This window comes from Schistocerca cancellata, chromosome 3 (genome assembly GCF_023864275.1).
Source record: "Schistocerca cancellata isolate TAMUIC-IGC-003103 chromosome 3, iqSchCanc2.1, whole genome shotgun sequence".
In the NCBI taxonomy this organism is placed as follows: Eukaryota; Metazoa; Arthropoda; class Insecta; order Orthoptera; family Acrididae; genus Schistocerca; species Schistocerca cancellata.
In genome coordinates, this window is record NC_064628.1 from 80,307,208 (window position 1) to 80,331,755 (window position 24,548).

At 42.9% G+C, this 24,548-nt stretch overlaps 1 protein-coding gene across 1 annotated transcript in view; it reads right to left on the minus strand.

Annotated features, from left to right (window-relative positions):
- Positions 1-4,549: 4,549 nt before the first annotated feature.
- LOC126176127 (protein white-like) overlaps positions 4,550-24,548 on the minus strand; it is a 297,207-nt gene continuing 277,208 nt past the window's right edge. The window contains exon 12 of the mRNA XM_049923264.1: positions 4,550-4,869. Within this exon, the coding sequence (XP_049779221.1) occupies positions 4,765-4,869 (105 nt within the window). The 3' untranslated portion in view covers positions 4,550-4,764. The remainder of the gene's footprint in view (positions 4,870-24,548) is intronic.

Below are 24,548 nucleotides of genomic sequence, written 5' to 3' on the forward strand. Positions count from 1 at the left end.
GGAACCCCCATTTATATCACATATTCGTGTAGTACGTAAAGAAATATGAATGTTTAGTTGGACCACTTTTCTTGCTTTGTGGTAGATGGCGCTGAAATAGTCACAAATGTATACGTATGTGGTATCACGTAACATTCCGCCAGTGCGGATGGTATTTGATTCGTGATACATTACCCGTGTTGAAATGGACCGTTTGGAACGCCGGAAATGGATATCCTCCTATTTCCATTTATTGTACTATAAATTTCTTTTCCTTATTTTTGTTACCTGGATATATAACATTTCTGTGTCTTTGTATATTGTAATTGTTTTACTGTTTGTATATATATATATTTATGCATTTATGTCGATGTATAATTGGTTTGTTTCGTAAATATTATTTGTATTTTTACGCTGGGTCTTGCCTAGGGAAAACTGCTATCGAACGATTACATCGATAGGTCGTGTGAAGAGTCAAAGTGTGTAGGATCTTTGGTGGTGTTAACTCTGTCGCGTGGAGCGCGGGCTGAGCAGAGAGAGGGAGTCTGGCTGGAGTAGCGAGTGGAGCAGGTGTGTTGTGTAAAGCTCCCGCGAGTTGCCGCGCTTTCAGGGTTTGGCAGCATGTAATTGCGCTCGACTTGCGATGATAGTTTTTGACATGGTGTCGTGGACGGGAAGCATTAGCTGGCGCACATCAAGAGCCCATTTCGCCTGGTGACCGTGTCGAGAAGAAGGCACGCCAAGATCCAGCTTCTGCAACAGCGACGGCCGACAATGAGTGACTGTCGCCACCTCCTCGATCGACGGCATCGAACCTTCAATCAACCAACAAGGAAGACTGGAAGCACGTAAAGTTTTAGAACTGTATGGCAGACCTAAGCTTTTCAAACTGTACCATTTTCGTAACTATAATTACAGCAACTTAGCATGAACCTTTGTTGCTCATTGTCCCAATTGCTTTGCCAAGCAGGGTCCCTTCCTTTTCCGAAATGAGCCCGAGTGTCGTTGAAATTCAAACGCCAGCATTCTTTTATTTCACTGCTTTAATTTCAAAGTTCAGTTAAGGTATTCATAGCTGGCTACAATATATAGATTGCACAAGCACAAATTGAGAGTGCGAGTTTTGTTACCGTATTTTAGTTACCTGTGACTGCAGCTCAGCTTGGTACGTACTAAATTTTACTATTGTTAATTGTTCAGAATCGTTTAATTCAAGTTCAAAGTTAAATCTCTTCTTTCTAAATTGCGTAGATTCAAGTAGCTTTAGAAATGATTGTTGAGGTAGTCCAAGACTAACTGTATTTTACTGAATTTCGATGTGCTTCAGAAAGAAAGCTCACTATTAACTTCAGTCACTAAATTAACTTTCGATTTTCCTGTTTTATTAATTCTTTTGCTAAATTAAATCAGAGTGTAGCGAAATTTATTACTTCTGACAAACTTTCAGTTTTCACACTGCACATGTCAACCTTCAGTTGCCACGCTTCTAGTGCTAATTATATGTGTAATAACCTTTTTTTTCAGTTACTATAGTAATTGTCCTTAGGACTAGCGACCGTAATTTCCCCCAAATCTCAAATATCTAATTACCGCTAGTTGATTGTTAACGTAACGGCCGCACATTTACTATCTTTATTAACTTTACCCCTTTTCCAAAATTAATTTCCACCAGTTTCATTTGCATTTTTCCTTTCATTTAGATGTAACCCTTTCCTCCCTCTTTACCGACAGGTTAACTTCGGTGACGATTGCTTTTCCAAAATTCTCATTAGGTACACGCGGTTTATTTTTCACTGTCATTAAGGTCGATAAGTGAGGGGGAGGTTACACGTTTACCAATTGCGGAAAAGGTCTATATCGTGTTGACGACCTGCAACAGATGATGATGCCCAAGTAGGTGTTTTAGCTGCTGTCGCGGCTAATCCGAACATCAGTAGCAGACAAACTGCGCGAGAATCGGGAATCTCAAAAACGTCGGTGTTGAGAATGCTGCATCAACATCGATTGCACCTGTTCCATATTTCTATGCAACAGAAATTTCATGGTGACGACTCTGAACGTCGTGTACAGTTCTTCCACTGGGCACAAAGGAAATAACGGGACGATGATAGATTTTTTGTACACGTTCTATTTAGCGACGAATCGTCATTCACCAACAGCGGTAACGTAAACCGGATTTCCTCAGCTGTTACAGAACCCACATTGCGAATTCCTGCTTCTACACTGGCTATAATTTCTTCCGTGGGCACAAAACGCGGACTAACAGCAAAATTTCCTCCCTTGGCAAGCACAGGTGTCTCATCGTCAGATAACGAACGTTTGGAGAAATTGATAACGGTCGGGGAAACGTCTAAATGCCGAACAGTCTGCTTAGGTAGCAAATTATCAAACTTCAGGTCTGTTGTTTCATCAGGATGAAATAAATATGCCCGCTTCACGGTACTCGTTATTATCCTCGTGCGGGTGCCAATTCGTCAACAGGAACGTGATGTGCTTTTCAGCAAGATAATGCACGTCCACCTACGGCTGTTGCGACGCAAGACGCTCTTCGTGGACTCAAAAACTGCCCCGACCAGCAAAATCACCAGATTTCTAACCAACTGGACAAGTATTAGACATGATGGAGTGGGACCCAACCAGCTATCCAGAGACTACAAGAATTATTGCCAAATAGCAACAAAAGGTGCAAGATGTTTGCGACAGTCTATCGCATGATACCGCTCGGCGCATTTTTGACTATCTGCACTTGAGAATAAACGTCTGCATTGGTGCCAGAGGGAGGTACACTGTGTATTGATGTCGTTACTTGGAAACATTACTTCGACATCTGTAATTCATTTGTTATGAATCTGTTATCTTACACTCACACAAACTACCTGCCACATCGCTTCTCAGTAAGTTGATCTTGTACTTGATAGTCCAGCACTTTCTCCCGTCACCATATCTTTATTAAAGATGATGTTAGCACCATTGTGCTAGATAATGCCACTATGTCAAACACAAAGAGTGTAGGAAACACGTTGAGGTGACAAAAATCATGCTATACCTCCTAATAAGATGTCGGCATAGAGCAGCTACTCGACAGACAAGGCCTCAACAAGTTGTCTGAAGTCCCTTGCAACAATACTGAGCCATCCTGCGTCTATAGTAATACATAACTGCGAAAGTGTTGCCAGTGCAAGATTTTGTGCACGAACTGACCTCTCGATTATGTCCCATAAATGTTCGAAGAGATTTGCGTGGGGAGATGTGGGTTGCCAAATCACTCCCTAGAACTGTTCACAAAGTTGTTCGAACCAATTACGAACGATTGTGGACTGGTGACGTGTTTGGGAACATGAAGTAGAGGTTCAAATGGCTCTGAGCACTATGGGACTTAACTTCTGAGGTCATCAGTCCCCTAGAACTTAGAACTACGTAAACGTAACTAACCTAAGGACATCACACACAACCATGCCCAATGCAGGATTCTAACCTGCGACCGTAGCGGTCGCGCGGTTCCAGACTGTAGCGCCTAGAACCGCTCGGCCACTCCGGCCGGATGAAGTAGACGAATGGCTGCAAATGGTCTGCAAGTAATCGATCATATCGATTTCCAGTCAATGATCGGTTCAGTTGGAGCAGAGAACCCATGGATCCATATAAACAAAGACCACACCGGCCGGCCGAAGTGGCCGTGCGGTTAAAGGCGCTGTAGCCTGGAACCGCAAGACCGCTACGGTCGCAGGTTCGAATCCTGCCTCGGGCATGGATGTTTGTGATGTCCTTGGCTTAGTTAGGTTTAATTAGTTCTAAGTTCTAGGGGACTAATGACCTCAGCAGTTGAGTCCCATAGTGCTCAGAGCCATTTGAACCATTTTTTGAAAGACCACACCGTTACGGAGCCACTACCAGTTTGCACAGTGTCTTATTGATTTTTGGGTCCATGGTTTCGTAGGGTGTGCGCCACACTTGAACCCTACCATCACCTCTTACCAGCGAAGTCGGGCCTCATCTGACCAGGCCACGGTTCTAGGGGACTGTTAGCAAAAACACACACGCCGGTCGTCTTCTGCCATAGCCCTTTGTCGTTAAATTTCTCTGCATCGTCCTAACGGATACATTCATTTACGTCCCACATTGAATTCTTCTGTTATTTCACACAGCGTTGCTTGTCTGTTACCACTTACCACAACACGCAAACGCCGCTGCGCTCAGTTGTTAAGGAAAGCCATTGGCCACTGCGTTGTCCATGGTGAGAGGTACTGCTTGAAATTTGGTATTCGTGCCACACTTTTGACACTGTGGACCTCAGAATATAGAATTCCCTAACCATTTTCGAAATTAAATCTCTCATGCATCTAGCTCCATCTATCATTCTGCTTTGACGATCTGTGAAATTCTGTCGTGCGTCCATAAACATCATCGAATCCTTTGCACGTGAATACAAATGACAGCTCCGCCAACACACTGTCCTTTTGTAGCTCGTGTACGTGATAACTACAGCCATCTGCATTTGTGCATACTGCTGTCTCACGATTTTTGTCACCTCGTTGTACCATTAGAAAATTGAAAACACTATCACAGTGTGTAAAGTGAGCTGCCATTCAGTTTTTATTGCAAATAAGTGTCAGAATCATGGTGTGTACAGTACTTTTTATCAAAATACAGGTAATACACGGAATGTGCCATAGTGGCAGCTTTGGCCGCCCCAGTCCACACGTGACAGCACAGAAGCCAGTCACAGTGCTGGTATCGCCGCGGCGATGCAGCTGGCGCAGGTGGTCGTCAGGTTTCCTTCGTCTCTCAGCTGCAGCCGCGCTTCGCCCTCAGCGTCAGGATGAGCACTGCCAACAGTCTGAAGCTGACCACCAGGCACACCAGGCCGATGATGTCGCACATGAAGTCTCCCTGCAAATATACCCAGGTAACATGCTGTGAAGTCTTTCAGTGAGCATAAGTCTACCAACACAGATTCACATAGTAATGTTCTCCCTATGAGCAGTCTCAGCAGAGGACACCCCAGGTATGCAGTAGTGACAGACCTCTGGAAGACAGAGGAGCTCTTATACACAACTATTGTGCCTTGTACTTGTGATTTAGGTTCGCATTAGCTGATCAGTGTTGGCCAGACTGCCTTGCCTATCTGTGTGGAACACATCTGAGGAGGAAAGTTGTTTATCTGTAGAGAGGGTGAGCTTTGAAAGAAAGAGGATCGTTGGTTGAGAGGGGAGGGGGCTGACGCACGGAGACGGACGGACGCTGGACTTATGAGGAAAGAGAACGGTGCCTAGAGAGTGCGCCCGTGTGTACTCGATGGAAGCTACGCTGGCAAGAGCGGTTAACTTCGTGCGCACGGAAAGTAAGAAGCACGGTAACTAAAGGCAGAAAGCAGCGCATGTAACGTCTCTCAAGTGGCCATATACATGAAGCGTTAACGTAGGCGATAGGTTATTGGAAAATTTGCAAAGACACTGTCATTCATCATCTTGGTCGAACATTAACTGTCAGTGCGGCGGTATCGCACTGCTCAGCCTTGTAGTTAAAGCCTTTTTTGTGCAAATTGTACTGCCTTTGACTTAGAGACTAAATGGTTGCCTGAGACTGTAGTACTGAAGACGTTCATGAAGTGGGTGTTGTCACTAATTACGGAATTAGTTGGCGAACGTTTGTGTCAATAGAACCGCATGTGGGAACTGCGGTGTCAAGTGGTTGCAGTGGAAACTGTTTGCTTTCTAAAATATGTTATTTCTGGCGTCTGATACTAAACGGTTTCAGGTGTAAGAGCTGTCATTGTCTTATGTTTATGTGGACTAAGGTGGACGGATGAAGCATACTGTTGGGCTAGGTGTGTGATGAGGCAGTGGTCCTGAAAGAACCGTACGTTACTGAAAGGGAAGCCATGCTCCGTTTGTAATTGCATGAAAACGAATGTTAGTGATTATTAAGATCATATGGTTACCTCTGAGTCTCCCGTAAGTTATAAGAAAAATTTATGTACTTACCTGTTTATTTCTGTATGTCGATTTGGTAGCTGGTTTGGCTATGCTTATTCTGCCTCGTGAGTAAGTGTGGAAAGGAGACAGTTTATTATTGGTTTGAGCTAAGATTAAGGTAATTGAAATTTCTGAGAAAAACAATAATTCAAAGACTTGTATAAAAGGTATCATTCTTACGATAGTTAAATTGTAATACACACATCAGAAAAATGGTTTACATCTCTCCAGTTCCCAGAACTCCTGAAGATAAACGTTGACTGTGCATATTGTGTCAAAGACAAAATCCCTTTAACTGTTCAGAGATGTCACTAAACCCGCCCAGAGATGTAAACAACCATGCACGAGCAGCGTCTATTAGACGGAAGGGGTCCGACAACTAATGAGTTCAAGTCATTCTGTAAGATGGCAAGAACTATGCCCCTTACATGAAGTCATTAAAGATCACCTAACTCACGTTGAGCGAACAGGAGGGCTGAACAAAGATGACTGACAAGGCACTATGCATCTTGTAGAGGGTATAGTATGGACGTATCGGAATAGTTAATGTCGGGTGATGGTTTTAAAGTAATTCACACGGCATGAAAACTTTGTGGAAACGCGTCGATCTACTGGAGGCTAGTTTACCCCAGGGAAGTATTCGAGTTGACCACCATGGCTGGCGGGGGAGCGTCGAAGGGAAGCGACAATAGGCAGCTTAGGGCGGCTCAAACTCTTGAGAAAGCAGTAACGGGACGTGGCCTCCAGCTGCCTTAAGATGTGTGACACTGACGGGCGGTGGTTGACACCATGCTGATGTAGTGGGAAGCTTACGGAGAACTTGTACGCCTGTTGATGAACATCCGTTGTCCCATTTTCTGTGAAACATGCGAGAAAGCCGCGCAAAGCTATGGTGGAGTGGTCAACAAAGGTCAAAATATGCGTGTTTGTGACTATAGCAACTTCACACTGATTTCACAGTGTGCAGAGTCTGAAGCAAATCAGGTGAAGAGCGACAGAATGAAATACACCGGCCTCTGATGGGAATGTAGGACCAAGGAATTTGAAGTACTCTCCTGGGAGTCAGGATTCCAGAAAACTTGGTGTTATGCAGATGCTAACCTTGATGGGTGGCCTGGGAGAAGCTAAATAACAGAAGTTGAGAGGAAGGGAAATTTTGTGGGAATTTGTTCACTTCCCAGGCTTTGGCCAGCGCTGGGAAGCAATGCATAATTAACGCGACTTGCCCTGCAATTGGCGTAAGTGATTTTGCTGGAGGCGAAACCGAGGCATAGTGCGGACTGTGAGATGTCTCCGTAGAGGTCTTCCGTTCCCAGCTTGCCTAGGGTGTGGACGTGGCATTGTTTACTCAGCTTGCCTGAGAAAGAGTGAGCATATCTGCAGTTTAGGACTCAGCAAATGGAACGATTGAGCTTGGAGCTATGTACTGAGCAAGATAGCTAGGAGTGAATAGACGAGTGCAGCCTTGCAGCACCATGAGGTCAGCCGACGTCCACACAACGACGCCACTCCGCCACGCTGTATTCGGTGATATTGCGCCCGCTCCGGTCACTGATTAATTTGTTGGATCACATCGGCAAAGTTCCCATGAGGGTTTCATGGGCCGTGTATTGTAGAATTGTTCTCGCAGTTCGCATTATGCCTGGGTCAGTCGATAGGAATTACTTTTGGGTTATCGCACTTTACTCCATGCAAACGCAATTTATTACCACTGCCTGATAGGAGAGTCTTATAATGTGATGATTGAAGGTTGAGGGTTAAAATAAATTTGTACTAATTGACTGCATCTTTTTTCAATTAAGTAGTTGAAATCCCAAGTCACTTTCTTAATTAATTTTATGTTCAACATTTGCATCTGGTGTTCAATAGCTGAATATAATATTAATGTGCACCCCTTTTTAATTAAAAGTGATCAATTCTGAATAAATTAATGTCAATACTGCCACCGCAGTTCAATCAGGAGTTACAGTTCCATCTCCCTTTTTTGCGTTATCCGATATTGCGGCAGTTTTGCACTCTCTGATGATCTGTTAGTCAATTAGTTGGGGTAAACACACGCCAAAACCAGCTAAGTGACAGGTGGGGTGTTACATACGGCTGACCCATGCCAGGATACGATACTTCAGGATTTGCTAGGAAGTAGTCTTGAAATAGGAAATTTTACCACGTGATCCATTGCTTAACCAATTTCATTGAAAAGGAGGTAGCATTAGTTACAATAATTTACAATGCCTTCTTCATGTGCTGTCCTTTCAAGTTGACATTTATAGGTGCCTGTGTATTGTAGTTGTGATTTGTTGGAGTACTTATGATGTGCAGTGCCGTAATCAGCCGATGCTGAGCACACGGAACACAATCATTGGTACTAGCCTTTTTTGGGGGAATGCTTCATGAACTATTTGTCGGGGGCAGTGCTCACACCCAAGGTATCAGTTTGTGTCCTGGTATATGTTTTGCGTTATCTAATTATTGAGTGTAAGGGGTACTTGGGTTTTGAGTTTTCGTGTAACATAAAAGTGCAAACGATAACGAGGGGAAAAGCCAAGACAACGGCAGAATATAATCAGACTGTTACTCGGGAGAACATGGGTGATAGTAGGGAAAGCTCTACCGATGAGCGTGACGAACGCGAGTTGCAACTTCCTGAAACTGCGTCTCATTACTGGTTTAGTCCGCTGAATAGCAAGGACACTGATTCAGGCAGTGATACTGAGGGCTCGGGGGACGCAGGGAGGATTAATCCATAAGTATGGAAGATCCAGCCTAAGAAGCCAGAGTGTGTTGGAACAAAACGGTGTCCGACGATTATCAAACGATTCATTCACAAGTGATCCGACGGGGGCGCGGAGACGGTACTTGTCTAGATATCGAAGGGTTCCTCAGAACAGAGGAGAAGAGTCGCATTTTCAACCACATAAGGACGAGGATCAAAATGCGGCTACTCTCAAAATTATTACGTACCTGTTGCAACAGATGCTGCTGTTTAGCGCCCGAAAGCTTCAAACCACACACCGCAACAGATGCAAACGGTGAACTTAGAGCAGAGCGCCAACCTTAATGCCGAAATTAAAATGGCGAATTCGGAGCTGAAAGAGAACCTTAATGCCTAAATTAAAAAGGCGAATTCGGAGCTGAGAGAGCAGAGCGCCAACCTTAATGCCGAAATAAAAAAGGCGAATTCGGAGCTGAACTATAGGCTCACAGAAGTTCATAGGGAAGTAAAAGAGGAGGTAAAGAATCTCGGCGTCAAAATAGAGAAAGAGATTGCCATCATCAAACGAACGGCAATTGAAGCCAAATTAATTGCGAAAGTTGCAAGGAAAATAGCGAGAGAAACTCGGGACTCGACGCAAAGCACGGCAAAGTAGGAAAGGTCATGTTATGAAGGCTACAAAGCCGGATAAAACGTGTTGAAGAAAAGCAACAAGAGGAACCGGATATAGTGCCTAACGAGATGTTGAAAGAGGAGGTGGCGATATTAAAAAGAAATTTAGAGGACGAGGTAAAACGTCTCATTACAGACATCAGGAAAGGAGAAGGGTGTAATTACTGCGTTGACTGAACCGTCACTTGCCGGAACACAGATAACCGCTTCACGGTGTGACAAAGTTGACACTATAAGCAACGAGAGCCACGCCTTCATTCACAGCTCTGAAACAACGACCGAGGTAAACACGGATAGCGCGCAGCAGTCCAGTGAGCACAATTGCTGTCACCTGATTAGATTTACCGAACAAATCTCGAACATACAGAGGGGGAGAGATGCCGATAGCGTGTGGGAACGAACTAGTCCACGTCCCGAAGTTCATACGAATCGTAAGAACGGTCGAAATGATAACTGGAATGATGACCGGTTTGACTACAAGCATTTTGTATCAGTCCGAAAGTTCCATCACTACAAGGACGAAGGCAATAGCTTGCATCCAAAAACTTTTATGGGACAATTCGAATTATCTTTCTCCCCACACTGGCCATTGATGTACCAGCTGGATTTTGTGTGCTCCCATATGGAGGGCGCGACCGCTGAGTACATGAGAAATGTAGCGAAGACGAGCGTCTCGTTCGAAGAATTCAAAAATGCCTTCTTGGGCAAGTATTGGTCTAAAGAAACCCAAGAAAGGATCAAACAAGAAATTATGATGTCCAGAGATATGGAAGGGGCAGTGTACCGGAGTCCGGTCAAATGTTTTGAAAATATGACGAAAAGGAACCAGTACCTAGACAACCTACGTAGCGGTGCGGAAACCATCTGATTATGCTACATGTAACTCGTATCAAAAATCACTTGCCGGTCGTTGTGGTAGTGATACTGAGGTATTTAAGGGCATTTTGCGCGAACCGGAATTCGCATTTCAAGAGGAACAGACGCGGGAGAAACGCCGACAGCGTGAACAAAATAACAACCGTCGCAATAATGGACCTCAGTGGGATAGTAGGGCAGTGCCGAACTACAACGGCCACAATCAAGATAATAGTAATGGCAACTCAAAAAGAAGGTACACGGAAGAAGAGCGACACTCTCCGGTGCAACATAATAAATTACAAAGGACTTGGGGCGGGAATCAGCAATCGGGAAGGAACAGGAATAATGGTTACCAAAATAACAACCAGGAAGAGGTCGAAGTCCGCCCTCCGAAGCCTGGTCCATCCCACCTTAACGGGCAGGAGTACGAATGACGAGACCAGAGCGCGCACGTAGTAAATACAGGCTTAGAATAAGGATTTGTACTAAAGTGTCTTGTTTGTTTGCGTATATACTGATCTTAGTGGTAGAATGTCTCGTTTATATGTGCCGATATTTTGCGTTTTTATTATTAATAATGATATCTCCCCTCCCGATGTTGTGAAAGTAAAATGCACGAGAGTATTTTGTAAAAACACATGATTAAAGAATGGAAAACAAGTCTTTCTGGGCGTACCCTAGAAAAAGATAGATTAGCGATCACAGGAAGGTTCACCGTAATTGTATCTCCGTCATTGGAGAACATATTTAAGGTGGCCAGTCCCGTACGTCGTTACTAGAACGCATCGACGCATTTCGTATGCTTCAGAATACGTAAGAGGTGGACAGCTATGCGCAGTTGCGTGAATTAGCGCACCCAGTTCATCTTAAAAAGAATCGGATGTAATCATCTACAGAGCAAACAGCAGCAATAATGCTGCCAGAGATACTTGTTGATACCAAGATAGTGTAACAACTGCGAGTGTGAGCAGTGAGCTATATTTGTGTTGTGCCATTGTGGCATTGCTAATCCGAAACACGTTCACAGGCCTGATAAAACCATTCGTGACAAAAGGAGAAAACGGGAAGAAAATAGAGGAGAGAAGAAGTGTCGCAATAGCACACGATAAAGGACGCTATACAAACTTCCAACAAAAATCTTGGTAAGACTCACACATGTCTAAGTTTGTTGTGTTTTATAATTGTTCGCAGGCACAATAAGAGGGACATCTGCCACATAGGGAATTCAGAAAAAACAAGATTAGAGATAAAAAGTAGTAAATAGTAAATATGTAGTCGGGTTGGCCAACACCGTGTTAGTCGTAGGAATTGGTAGTTAGAAATGGTGATGGGATCCTGTCCAGATAATCTTGATTCCCTATCCCTTCATTGTGTTGTGTGTGTGAACGACTGTGAAGCAAGTTGTCTTGTACATTTTTATGTTTACGTAAAAAAAAAGTTCTGTTACTTTTCTGTTTTAATTGATCCTGAAGTTGAGTTACAAACAAGTAAAATTGTTCCTTTTGTAATGAAACAAGTTCATTATCGTAAAGCAAATGTAAAAAAAAAAGAATGGTACTGATGGTTAAACGTGAGCACTTTCCATGTACTAAAATTAGTTGTCTTAGTGTGTGAAGGTGGCATAACTGAGCAAGAAGGAGTTGAAGCTACAACACCTGGCTCACCACACACGAGCTGAAAGGAACGAGGACAGCAGCAATGAAGAGGTCCAAGAAGTTTTCTATATATGTTGCTCGCCACGTCAGGTGGAGCGACAGCCCAGCTGACCTTTTGTGCCTAATGACACCAGCTTTGAGGGCCTGAGCAAAAAATAGGCTCTCGTCTGATCATGGTCCCTCCCTTGCCCTAAAGCGTCTATAGAAGGAGCAATGACCTGTGGCGGAGCTGCGAGAGGTCACCGATCGTAGATGCACCGATAGGATCGTGGGCCCGGCGGACAAGATGTCAACAACGAGCTCTTAGGTGAGAGCCATCCTGCCTCAAGAAGATGCGGGTGCCTGTGGCGCCATCTCCATAGTCGACGTTGCTCTCTTCTCAGCCGTTAGCCATCCCTCAACTCACTAGTCGGAACTAATGTCACTTCCGTTCCTGCAAGAAACTTGTGCCGTGTGTGTGAGTGTGTCAGTGTGGATTCAAACGAATAACATGCGCCTCAACGAACATAAAGTACTCATTTGTTCTGTTTATGAATTATGTTATTAGAAGGTTATGATTTTACAAATGTTCCATTTGTTAAAACGTCATATATTTGTAATGCCACGTCTCTTTGTGTTAGAATAAGATTTCATACTTATACCTTGTTACAAATTCACAACAGTGGTTGCTCAATACACAATGATTCTTGTCACTTTGGTTGTGTTTTATATACATATATATACATATATACATATATATATATATATATATATATATATATATATATATATATATATATATATATATATATATATATATAAGGTACATGTGTTTACACAATCCAGACACTGGACTGGGCCAAACCTTCTTGATTTGAGTAAAGATGACACTTCCACCATGCACAATATAAACGTCCAGAGACAGTGCGAACAAAAAAAAAAAAAACCCTTTATCAAATGTCAAATGGGCGTTCACATATAATTGAATGAGAGCAACCACTATCAAATTCACAAAATGTTACACGAATATTGTTCGTGTCTGTTTTTAGTAATTTGAGTCGAGTAGGGATGGATAACTGAGAGTGAATGGACCTTAAGTTATAATTGCGGGTCTTGGCATTCAAATGACAAGCACAGCGGTGGTTAAACATGTCTATTTGCCCTTTGCGACATGTGTCCTTGTAATATAATTGTAGTATTCTTTGGAGTACTCTGACCAATAATTGTCTCCGGAGTTGGCAGAAATTAAAGTAAAATTAGACTAAACATTGACCACGTCTTTAACAGTAAATGCAGTCATTGAAGGCAGGTACCCTAGGAATGAGTGGGAGTTTCCATCAGAGTGGAGGCAGTGGTAATCAATCGCCCGTAACTAACCACGTGAACGGATTAAAATAACAGTTATGGAGATATGAATTTTGTACCACAGGTGGTAACACCATAGGAGTCATCACCTGTACTACAAAATTGATTTGAAGAGAGGAGCTATGTAAGATGGCAAGAACTATGCCCCTTACATGAAGTCATTAAAGATCACCTAACTCACGTTGAGCGAACAGTAGAGCTGAACAAAAATGACTGACAAGGCACAATGCATCTTGTAGAATGTATCGTATGGACGTATTGGAATAATTCATGTTGGGTGATGGTTTTAAAGTAATTCACATGACATGAAAACTTTGTGGAAACGCGTCAATCTACTGGAGGCTAGTTTACCCCAGGTAAGTATTCGAGTTGACCACCATGGCCGGCGGGGGAGCGTCGAAGGGAAGCGACAATAGGCAGCTTAGAGCGGCTCAAACTCTTGAGAAAGCGGTAACGGTGCACGGCTTGCAGCTGCCTTAAGATGAGTGACAGTGATGGGGGTGGTTGACCCCCTTGCTGATGTACCGGGAAGCAGATGGAGAACTTGTACACCTGTTGATAAATGTCCGTCAACCCATTTCCTGTGAAACATGAGAGAAAGCCGCACAAAGCTACGGTGGAGCGGTCAACAGAGGTCAAAATATGCATGTTCGTGACTATAGCAACTTCACACTGATTTCGCGGTCCGCAGAGTCTGAAGAAAATCAGGTGAAGAGTGACAGAATGAAATACGCCAGCCTCTGATGGGAACATAGGACCAAGGAATTTGAAGTACTCTCCTGGGAGTCAGATTTCCGGAAAACTTGGTGTTCTGCATATGCTAACCTTGATGGGTGGCCTGGGAGGAGCTAAATAACAGAAGTTGAGAGGAAGGGAAATTTTGTGGGAATTTGTTCACTTCCCAGAGCAGGCATTGGTCGGCACTGGGAAGCGACGCATAATTAACGCGACTTGCGCTGCAATTGGCGTAAGTGATTTTGCTGGTGGGGAAACCGAGGCAAAGTGCGGACTGTGAGAAGTCTCCATAGAGGTCTTCCGTTCTCAGCTTGCTTAGAGTGTGGACGTGGCGTTCTTTACTCAGCTTGCCTGAGGAAGAGTGAGCATCTCTGCAGTTTAGGACTTAGCAAATGGAACGATTGAGCTTGGAGATAGAAAGTTTTGGTTCAGCTATGTACTGAGCAAGATAGCTAGGAGTGAATAGACGAGCGCAGCCTTGTGGCACCACGAGGTTGGCCGACGTCCACACAACGACGCCACTCCGCCACTCTGTATTCGGTGATATTGCGCCCGCTCCGGCCACTGATTAATTTCTTGGATCAAGTCAGCAAAGTTTCCACGAGGGTTTCATGGGCCATATATTGTAGAATTCTTCTCGCACTTCACATTACGCCTGGGTCAGTCGATAGGCATTACTTTTGGGTTATTGCGCTTTACTCCATGCAAACGCAATTTATTACCACTGCCTGATAGGAGAGTCTTATAATGTGATCATTGAAGGTTTGGGGTTAAAATAAATTTGTGCTAATCGACTGCATCTTTTTTCAATCAAGTAGTTGAAATCTCAAGTCACTTTCTTAATTAATTTTATGTTCAACATTTGCATCTGGTGTTCAATAGCTTAATATAACAACAATGTGCACCCCTTTTTAACTAAAAGTGATCAATTCTGAATCAATTAATGTCAACACTGCCACTGTAGTTCAATCAGGAGTCACAGGGCCATATTACCTTTTTGCATTATACGATATTGCGGCAGTTTTGCACTCTTTGTTGATCTGTTAGTCAATTAGTTGGGGTGAACACATGCCAAAACCAGCTAAGTGATGGGTGGGGTGTTACAGTTCCACCAGGAAGGATGTACACAGCTCGTGTTGTCTGTAGTTGAACGGTGCCTAGATGTTCAATACCGCGTTTCGATCGCGTCAGCTTTGTTTCTTTTTGGCAGAAAGGGCTCTCAACAAGGGAAGTGTCCAGGTGTCTCGGAATGAACCAAAGCGATGTTGTTCAGACATAGAGGAGATACAAAGAGACAGGAACTGTAGATGACATGCCTCGCTCAGGCCGCCCAAGGGCTGCTACCGCAGTGGATGACCACTACCTACGGATTATGACTCGGAGGAACTCTGACAGGAACGCTACCATGCTCAATAATGCATTTCGTGCAGCCTCAGGACGTCGTGTTACGACTCAAACTGTGCGCAATAGGCTGCATAATGCGCAACTTCACTCCTGATGTCCATGGTGAGGTCCATCTTTGCAACGAAGACACCATGCAGCACGGCACAGATGGGCTCAACAACATCCCAAATGGACCGCTGAGAATTGGCATCTCGTTCTCTTCATCGATGAGTGTCGCATGTTCCTTCAACCAGAGAATCGTCGGAGACGTGTTTGGAGGCAACCCGGTGAGGCTGAACGCCTTAGACGCACTGTCCAGCGATTGCAACAAGGTGGTGATTCCCTGGTGTTTTGGGGTGGCCCTATGTGGGGCCAACATACGCTGCTGGTGGTCATGGAAGGCGCCGTAACGGCTGTACGATACGTGAATGCCATCCTCCGAGCGACAGTGCAACCTTATCAACAGCATATTGACAAGTCGTTCGCATTCATGGGCGATAATTCGCACCCCCATCGTGTTCATCTTGTGAATGACTTCCTTCAGAATAATAACATCGCTCGACTAGAGTGGCCAGCATATTCTCCAGACATGAACCCTATCGAACACGTCTGGGATAGATTGAAAAGGGCTGTTTATGGACGACGTGACCCACCAACCATTCTGAGGGATCTACACCGAATCGCCTTTGAGGAGTGGCACAATCTGGATCAACAGTGCCTTGATGAAGTTGTGGATACTATGCCACAACGAATACAGGCATACATCAACGCAAGAGGAGTGCTATCGTGTATTAGAGGTAAAGGTGTGCACAGCAATCTGGACCACCACCTCTGAAAGTCTCGCTGTATTGTGGTACAACATGCAACATGTGGTTTTCATGAGCAATAAATAAAGCGGAAATGATGTGTATATTGATCTCTATTGCAATTTTCTGTACAGGTTCCAGAACTCTCGGAACCGAGGTGATGCAAGACTTTTGTGTGTATTATGAATATTGGGTTGGTTCCGACATATCTTGCTTTAAATATTAGTTTCCTTACGTAAACAATGTCATTGGTGGTACTTACGCTGCACTGGATAATTCTGTTGGGTTATCAGTGACCAAGTTTAGCGCAACTATGTAATTTTAAAATATATGTTTAAAATTTTTAGGTTGCCTCTAACCAGTCAGTTACTCCCCCTTTACAACGTGTCCCAGCTGCCTGTAACACTACCACAATTACGTTTTCTGTACCTGTGCCCCTGTCGTACGGAATCAAGGATGCGTGAATGTATGCATGAGACTAGTCTGAAGTTTTCGCTGGTAACTGGAACCTGTTGAATGGAGTGGTAGCCCTTCCCTATTGAGATGTTAGATTGGTAAGTGACCACAACGTCCCACCTCGTGTAACCACACTCCGTTTTTCACACTCGACCTCTCTCCCGTGGCCGGTTCGAAGAAATCGGTCAGTGCCAGCCAATATAAGCGTACATGCTCTTGCCAACACTCCGCATAGCTATTAGATTCAGGTATTCGGATTCTGAGTTATCGTAATGCTTAATGCCCTACTTTTAACTATATGACTGATGTTGGGGGGAATTTACTGTGGTCCTTTTTATACTATTACTCATTTTTACGTAAAAAGACTTCCATGATGGCACTTTGTTATGATCCGAAGTGTCGCCGTATTAACTTGTAGTTAAGTGTGGTTATGCTTTTCTGACTTTTTACCAACAACATTCTTTTTGAGTTTATTTGGTTTGTGTAGTGTGATTTCCTTTTTGCCAATGTGTAACTTCATTCCAATTGTGCCATATTAGAAGCTTGTGTGTTTGTTCATTGGCTTCCCATGTGAAGTGAATGGGATCCGAGTCTTCCGCCTGCGCAGTAAATAACGGATACGTGTGCCTTCAGCACTTATTTAACGAGGTAACTCTTCATATATTTTAATAGAGATGTCTGAATCTCTGTAACAGACGAATGTTTACTCAAGACCGTCACTCTCGATTTTACTGTAATGTTGAATTAATGAATCTTTTACATCTCTCTGAATGAATTCAGAATAAATTTAACGAACATCTATATCGATTTTTGATACCGTGATTGCTCCCACATTGTGCGGAACCCAAGTTGAAAGAAGTGCACGTATTCCCAACTGCTAAGTTAGTGGCTGAAATGATTTACTAATAGAACATACGTGACTGTCCACGCTGCACCTACTTATAACAATTTTCAACATTACCGTCACCTGTTATTTCTCTATCACTTCCTATTGACTATGGCCCTCTCCTACTACTTAATAAGGATTGATATGCCCTGTATCTTAATTTTGGAGTATTTTTTAAAAAATCTATTCAGTTTTGTTTTTTTGGAAACTCGTGGCCGCTCTTTCTTTACTGTACGAGTTGTGTGGTTATTGGTCGTGCTGAAGAATGTTGCCTTTCTGTTATTTAGTATGTAAATTAATGCCAGTAGTCATTAGAGGTCTATCCCTTCATTGTTTCACGGTTTCTCTTACCTTTCCCTTACCGTAATGTGCTGCTGGGCTATGGGCACTTGGGTAAATTAGTGTATCGACACTTCTGTATCAAAGGTCCACGTGCATTAAGAATAAGCAACACTAGGGACATCTTGGTCCGTTATTTTGTACTGTTAAAAACGTATATTGTTCGTGTGTTTCAATTAAATATTAGATGAAATATCGTTATAAAAAGTCAATAGATAATTACGATTCCATACCAAATCCACATTCCAACGTATTTACACAATCTATGACATAAAAGAAGCAGACCACGCTCCACCAAGGAATTAATGCGAATAAGACGGTAATCGGTAGATGTGATGTACATGCACAGACAAACGAATGATTACAATTTCAGAAGAAATTTCACGTTTCATTCAACAGAAAGAGCTTCAGAAATTGGGTAAGTCAAAAATGGTTCAAATGGTTCAAATAGCTTTGAGCACTATGGGACTTAACATCTGTCCTACAACCAGTAGTGATGGTCTGGGATGCCACTTGTTATCATAGGAGAATCCCTTTGGTTGTCATCCGCAGCAAGCTTTCAGCACAGTTGTTCGTCGACGATATGCTAGTCCCCGTTTTGTTGCCCTTCATGACACTCCATCCTGGACTTTCATTTCAGCAAGATAATGCTCATCCGCACACGGCCATTTCTGCTGCTTGTCTTAGTGATTGTCAAACCCTACCGTGCCACAAGGTCGCCGCATCTCTTTCCAATCGTGAAAGTTTGGAGTATTACGGGCTGCCCTCCAAACTGCTCGCGATTTAGGCAATATAATGCACCAGTTGGACAGAATTTGGCACAATATCCTATAAGACGATATCCAACAACTCTATCAGTCGACATTAAGGCCAAGATATGCTTGCAGAGGGGCTGGAGGTGGTCCAACGCGTTATTGACTTACTCAATGTGAAGCCCTTCTTCTTGAATAAATCATCCAATATTTCTGAAATTTTTAACATTTGTTTGGCTGTACATGTACATCACATCTACTTATTATCACTCCATTCGGACAATTCCTTCGTAGTGTGTCGTCTTTTTACTCTTCTTGGGGAACCAGTTCAGAGAGATTGTTTGTAAGGAAAGCATGTTAAATAAAAGAAAATTCTGAGCTTTAGGTGCGTGCTACTGTCTGTGATGTTGCGCGCAAACACTTGTTATATACGAGGGTGGCATTTCCAACATTCCCCGTGAACGGCGTACCTATTTTCAATGCTGTAGGTAATAGAAGCAAACACATTAAAGGTCAAGTTCTATTGCAGTTTAGAATCAATGAAGACCAGTATGAGCAGAGCGTATTAATTGTTGGATCTCTTAATGTCGGATTAGTTCTTGGAATCGATTGATTGACTGAAATGAGGTGCAGTATTGAATTTGAAAAGGGTTGCCTGCGGACGAGACTAAGTAATGTCGAGAAGAAGATAATGTTTAAAGGATTTATTAATGAAGAACATAAGGGCGCTGCGTGCGTGAAGATGAGGCTAATGCGTTTCCAAGGAGAAGAGGAACTGGCGACTTATGATGATTCTGAGGAAGATCCTGCACTGCGAGAGAAGAATAATGATGAAGATGCTGTGACTGGTATTCGAATCAAGATTCAGACGTCAGTGAAATTGACGAAAGCAGAAGAAAGGAAGCAAGCCCACGATGAAATAGTGAAACCTATCACGTACAAGGCTGGAGATCTGATCCTAATTCGGACACACACGAAGTCGTCTAGTGTGAATGAGGAGATAAAAAAATCCAATCATTATTACAAAGGACCATTCAAGATTAGAAAGCTGATTCACCCGAATTCAGTGGAGGTAGCACTGATTGTTGTAGTTGTTGTGGTCATCAATCCTGAGACTGGCTTGATGCAGCTATCCATGCTACTCTATCCTGTGTAAGCTTCTTCATCTCCCAGTACCTACCGCAACCTACATCCTTCTGAATCTGCTTATGATATTCATCTCTTGGTCTCCCTCTACGATATTTACCCATCACGCTGCCCTCCAATTTTAAATTGGTGATCCCTTGATGCCTCAGAACATGGCCTACCAACCGATCCCTTCTTCTTCTAGTCAAGTTGTGGCACAAACTTCTCTTCTCCCCAATCTTACTCAATACTTCCTCATTAGTTATGTGATCTACCCATCTAATATTAAGCATTCTTCTGTAGCACCACATTTCAAAAGCTTCTATTCTCTTCTTGCCCAAACTGTTTATCGTCCACGTTTCACTTCCATACAAGGCCACACTCCATACAAATACTTTCAAAAATGACTTCCTGACACTTAAATCTATACTCGATGTTAAAAAATTTCTCTTCGTCAGAAACGCTTTCCTTGCATTGCCAGTCTACATTTTATATCCTCTGCACTTCGACCATCATCAGTTATTTTGCTCCCCAAACAGTAAAACTCCTTTACTACTTTAAGTGTCTCATTTCCTAATCTAATTCCCTCAGCATCAACTGACTTAATTCGACTACATTCCATTATCCTCGTTTTGCTTTTGTTGATGTTCGTCTCATATCCTCCTTTCAAGACACTATCCATTCCGTTCAACTGCTCTTCCAAGTCCTTTGCTGTCTCTGACAGAATTACAATGTCATCGGCGAACCTCAAAGTTTTTATTTCTTCTCCATGGATTTTAATACCAACTCCAACTTTTTCATTTGTAACCTTCTCTGCTTACTCAATGTACAGATTGAATAACATCGGGGAGAGACTGCCTCACTCGCTTCCCAACCACTGCTTCCCTTTCATGTCCCCCTACTCTTATAACTGCCATCTGGTTTCTGTACAAATTTTAAATAGCCTTTCGCTCCCTGTATCTTACCCCTGCCACCTTCAGAATTTGAAAGAGACTATTCCGGTCAACATTGTCAAAAGCTTTCTCTAAGTCTACAAATGCTAGAAACTTAGGTTTGTCTTTCCTTAATCTAGCTTCTAAGATAAGTCGTAGGGTCAGTATTGCATCACATGTTCCAACATATCTATGGAATCCACATTGATCTTTCCCGAGGTCGGCTTCTACCAGTTTTTCTATTCGTCTGTAATGAATTCACGTTAGTATTTTGCAACTGTGACTTACTAAACTGATTGTTCGGTAATTTTCACATCTGTCAACACCTGCTTTCTTTGCAATCGGAATTATTACATTCTTCTTGAAGTCTGAGGGTATTTCGCCTGTTTCATACATCTTGCTCAGCAGATGGTAGAGTTTTGTCAGGACTGGCTCTCCCAAGGCCGTCAGTAGTTCTAATGTAATGTTGTCTACTCCAGGGGCCTTGTTTCGACTCCGCTCTTTCAATGCTCTGTCAAACTCTTCACGCAGTATCATATCTCCCATTTCACCTTCATCTACATCCTCTTCCATTTCCATAATATTGTCCTCAAGTACATCGCCCCTGTATAGACCCTCTATATACTCCTTCCACCTTTCTGCTTTCCCTTCTTTACTTAGAACTGGGTTTCCATCTGAGCTCTTGATGTTCATGCAAGTGGTTCTCTTATCTCCAAAGGTCTCATTAATTTTCCTGTAGGCAGTATCTATCTCACCCCTAGTGAGATTACATCCTTACATTTTTCCTGTAGCCATTCCTAGTTAGCCACTTTGCACTTCCTGTCGATCTCATTTTTGAGAGTTTGTATTCCTTTCTGCCTGCTTCATTTACTGCATTTTTAAATTTTCTGCTTTCATCAAATGAATTCAATATATCATCTGTTACCCAAGGATTTCTACTAGACCTCGTCTTTTTATCTTCTTGATCCTCTGCTCCCTTCACTACTTCATCCCTCAGAGCTACCCATTCTTCTTCTACTGTATTTCTTTCCCCCATTCCTGTCAATTGTTCCTTTATGCTCTCCCTGAAACTCTGTACAATCTCTGGTTCTTTCAGTTTATCCAGGTCCCATCTCCTTAAATTCCCACCTTTTTGCAGTTTCTTCAGTTTTAATCTACAGTTCATAACCAATAGATTGTGGTCAGAGTCCACATCTGCCCCTGGAAATGTCTTACAATTTAAAACCTGGTTCCTAAATCTCTGTCTTACAATTATATAATCTATCTGAAACCTGTCAGTATCTCCGGGCTTCTTCCATGTATACAAACTTCTTTTATGATTCTTGAACCAAGTTTTAGCTATGATTAAGTTATGCTCTGTGCAAAATTCTACCAGGCGGCTTCCTCTTTCATTTCTTAGCCCCAATCCATATTCACCTACTACATTTCCTTCTCTCCCTTTTCCTACTACCGAATTCCAGTCACCCATGACTATTAAATTTTCCTCACTCTTCACTATCTGAATAATTTCTTTTATTTCATCATACATTTCTTCAATTTCTTCGTCATCTGCAGAGCTAGTTGGCATATGAACTTGTACTACAGTAGTAGGTGTGGGCTTCGTATGTATCTTTGCCACAATAATGCGTTCACTATGCTGTTTGTAGTAGCTTACCCGCATTCCTATTTTCCTATTCATTATTAAACCTACTCCTGAATTACCCCTATTTGACTTTGTGTTTATAACCCAGTAGTCACCTGACCAGAAGTCTTGTTCCTCCTGCCACCAAACTTCACTAATTCCCACTATAGCTAACTTCAACCTATCCATTTCCCTTTTTAAAATTTCCAACCTACCTACCCGATTAAGGGATCTGACATTCCACGCTCCGATCCGTAGAACGCCAGTTTTCTTTCTCCTGTAACGACATCCTCTTGAGTAGTCCCCGCCCGGAGATACAAATGGGGGACTATTTTACCTCCGGTATATTTTACCCAAGAGGACGCCATCATCATTTAACCATACAGTAAAGTTGCATGCCCTCGGGAAAAATTACGGCCATAGTTTCCCCTTTGCTTTCAGCCGTTCGCAGTACCAGCACAGCAGGGCCGTTTTGGTTAGTGTTACAAGGCCAGATCTGTTAATCATCCAGACTGTTGCCCTTGCAACTACTGAAAAGGCAGCTGCCCCTCTTCAGGAACCATACGTTTGTCTGGCCTCTCAACAGATACCCCTCCATTGTGGTTGCACCTACGGTATGGCTACCTGTATCGCTGAGGCACACAAGCCTCCCCACCAACGGCAAGGTCCATGGTTAATGGGGGGGTAGAAGTGATTAAATCTGGAAAATATCATAGCCTACAACATGTTGAGAACATTAAGTTGTATAAGTGTCCTGAACTATCACAAGGAAGTGTCAATTAGTGAACCGAGTTTAGATATAAATATGCTACTTTACTGATGGAAAACCTTTGGACAATGGCCGGTAGCTATTGTGAGATGTTGAAGACTGTTGTCGGTACCTGCAGTGAATGCATTTTATTCTCTGTGTTTGATATCGTGTGGCTTTGTCTTATGTCCTGTGACAGGCGCAGCAGTGGACAACGGGGCGGCGCTTGTAGCGTGTGTTTTGCTTTTCAGGTAACAGGCAACAGTGCACAGCTAAGCGCACAGCGCGTTAGTCTTTTGTTACCTCACACTGCCGTAATGTTATTTTATTGTTTTCATGCCTGGCTGCCAATGACCTTCCACTCCCGGCGCGCTACGGTTTGGGAGTGGAGGAAGTGGCTGACGTCACGAACAGCTGACTGGCATCCGGCACTTGTCAACATAACGAGGCCGACGACGAACCGTACGGCGGAATGCAGTCATTCTTCATGGGCGTAACTACCGCTCCTAGATATTCCTGTCTCCGGCGGCGTCGTAACTGCGTCTGACGACCAGCTCAACACATAGGACAGTGATAAAAGCAGAGTAACAAGTGCTGTGTTACGTATACTGTTTGTGAGTTCTCAGCGGCGACGGTGCCACTCCCCCTAGTGAAATCGTGGGTAGTTCTGCTCAGCTGATAGGTAGGGCCCCAAAGCGGAGTACTCAAGCCAACAAAATGTCTTTTGTTTATAAATGATTCAATCAATGTAACTTGGTTGTAAATGGAAAATATTTCTTTAAAGGTATGTACTGATTTTTGTATAAGTAGTCTGTGTGCTGTGTGCCAATTTGCAAATTTCAATAATTAATTGATAAAATGTTTTATGCCTGTAACTGTAGTTTTGACAGATGCATAGTATCAATGCTTTTATGTATATAGGTTTTACATTTGTATTAGGTTATTTAAAATCAGGCTCATTTATTCAGATTCCATTCCTTAGTGTCAATTATGTTCTTTACTGTGATTCATGTGTGTAATTAAGAGTAACCTTTACTAATATGCTTGATATCTCCAACAAGAGATCTTTTTTACATTTTACTTGCTGATTAACAGACAGTTAGTAAATTATGTGTAAAGTTCTTGCTGGCATTAAATAATTTTCAAATTGCTATATTCATTGATCATGTTTTATGTGCATGGAGATAAGGTTAATTAATATTAGTTATATTTTGAAAGTCATTTGTTGTGAGGTTCAGATACTTATTGCAACTACTTTGACATTAAATACTAATTAGTGTAATTTTCAAATTTTGATTTTTTACTGTATAACTTTTGCTAGGACTTCTGAGCACGCTCAAAAGGTAACCTAAAAAAAAAATGGTTCAAATGGCTCTGAGCACTATGGGACTCAACTGCTGAGGTCATAAGTCCCCTAGAACTTAGAACTATTTAAACCTAACTAACCTAAGGACATCACACACATCCATGCCCAAAGCAGGATTTTAACCTGCGACTCTAGTGGTCACGAGGTTCCAGACTGTAGCACCCAGAACCGCTCGGCCACTCTGGCCTACAAAAGGTAACCTA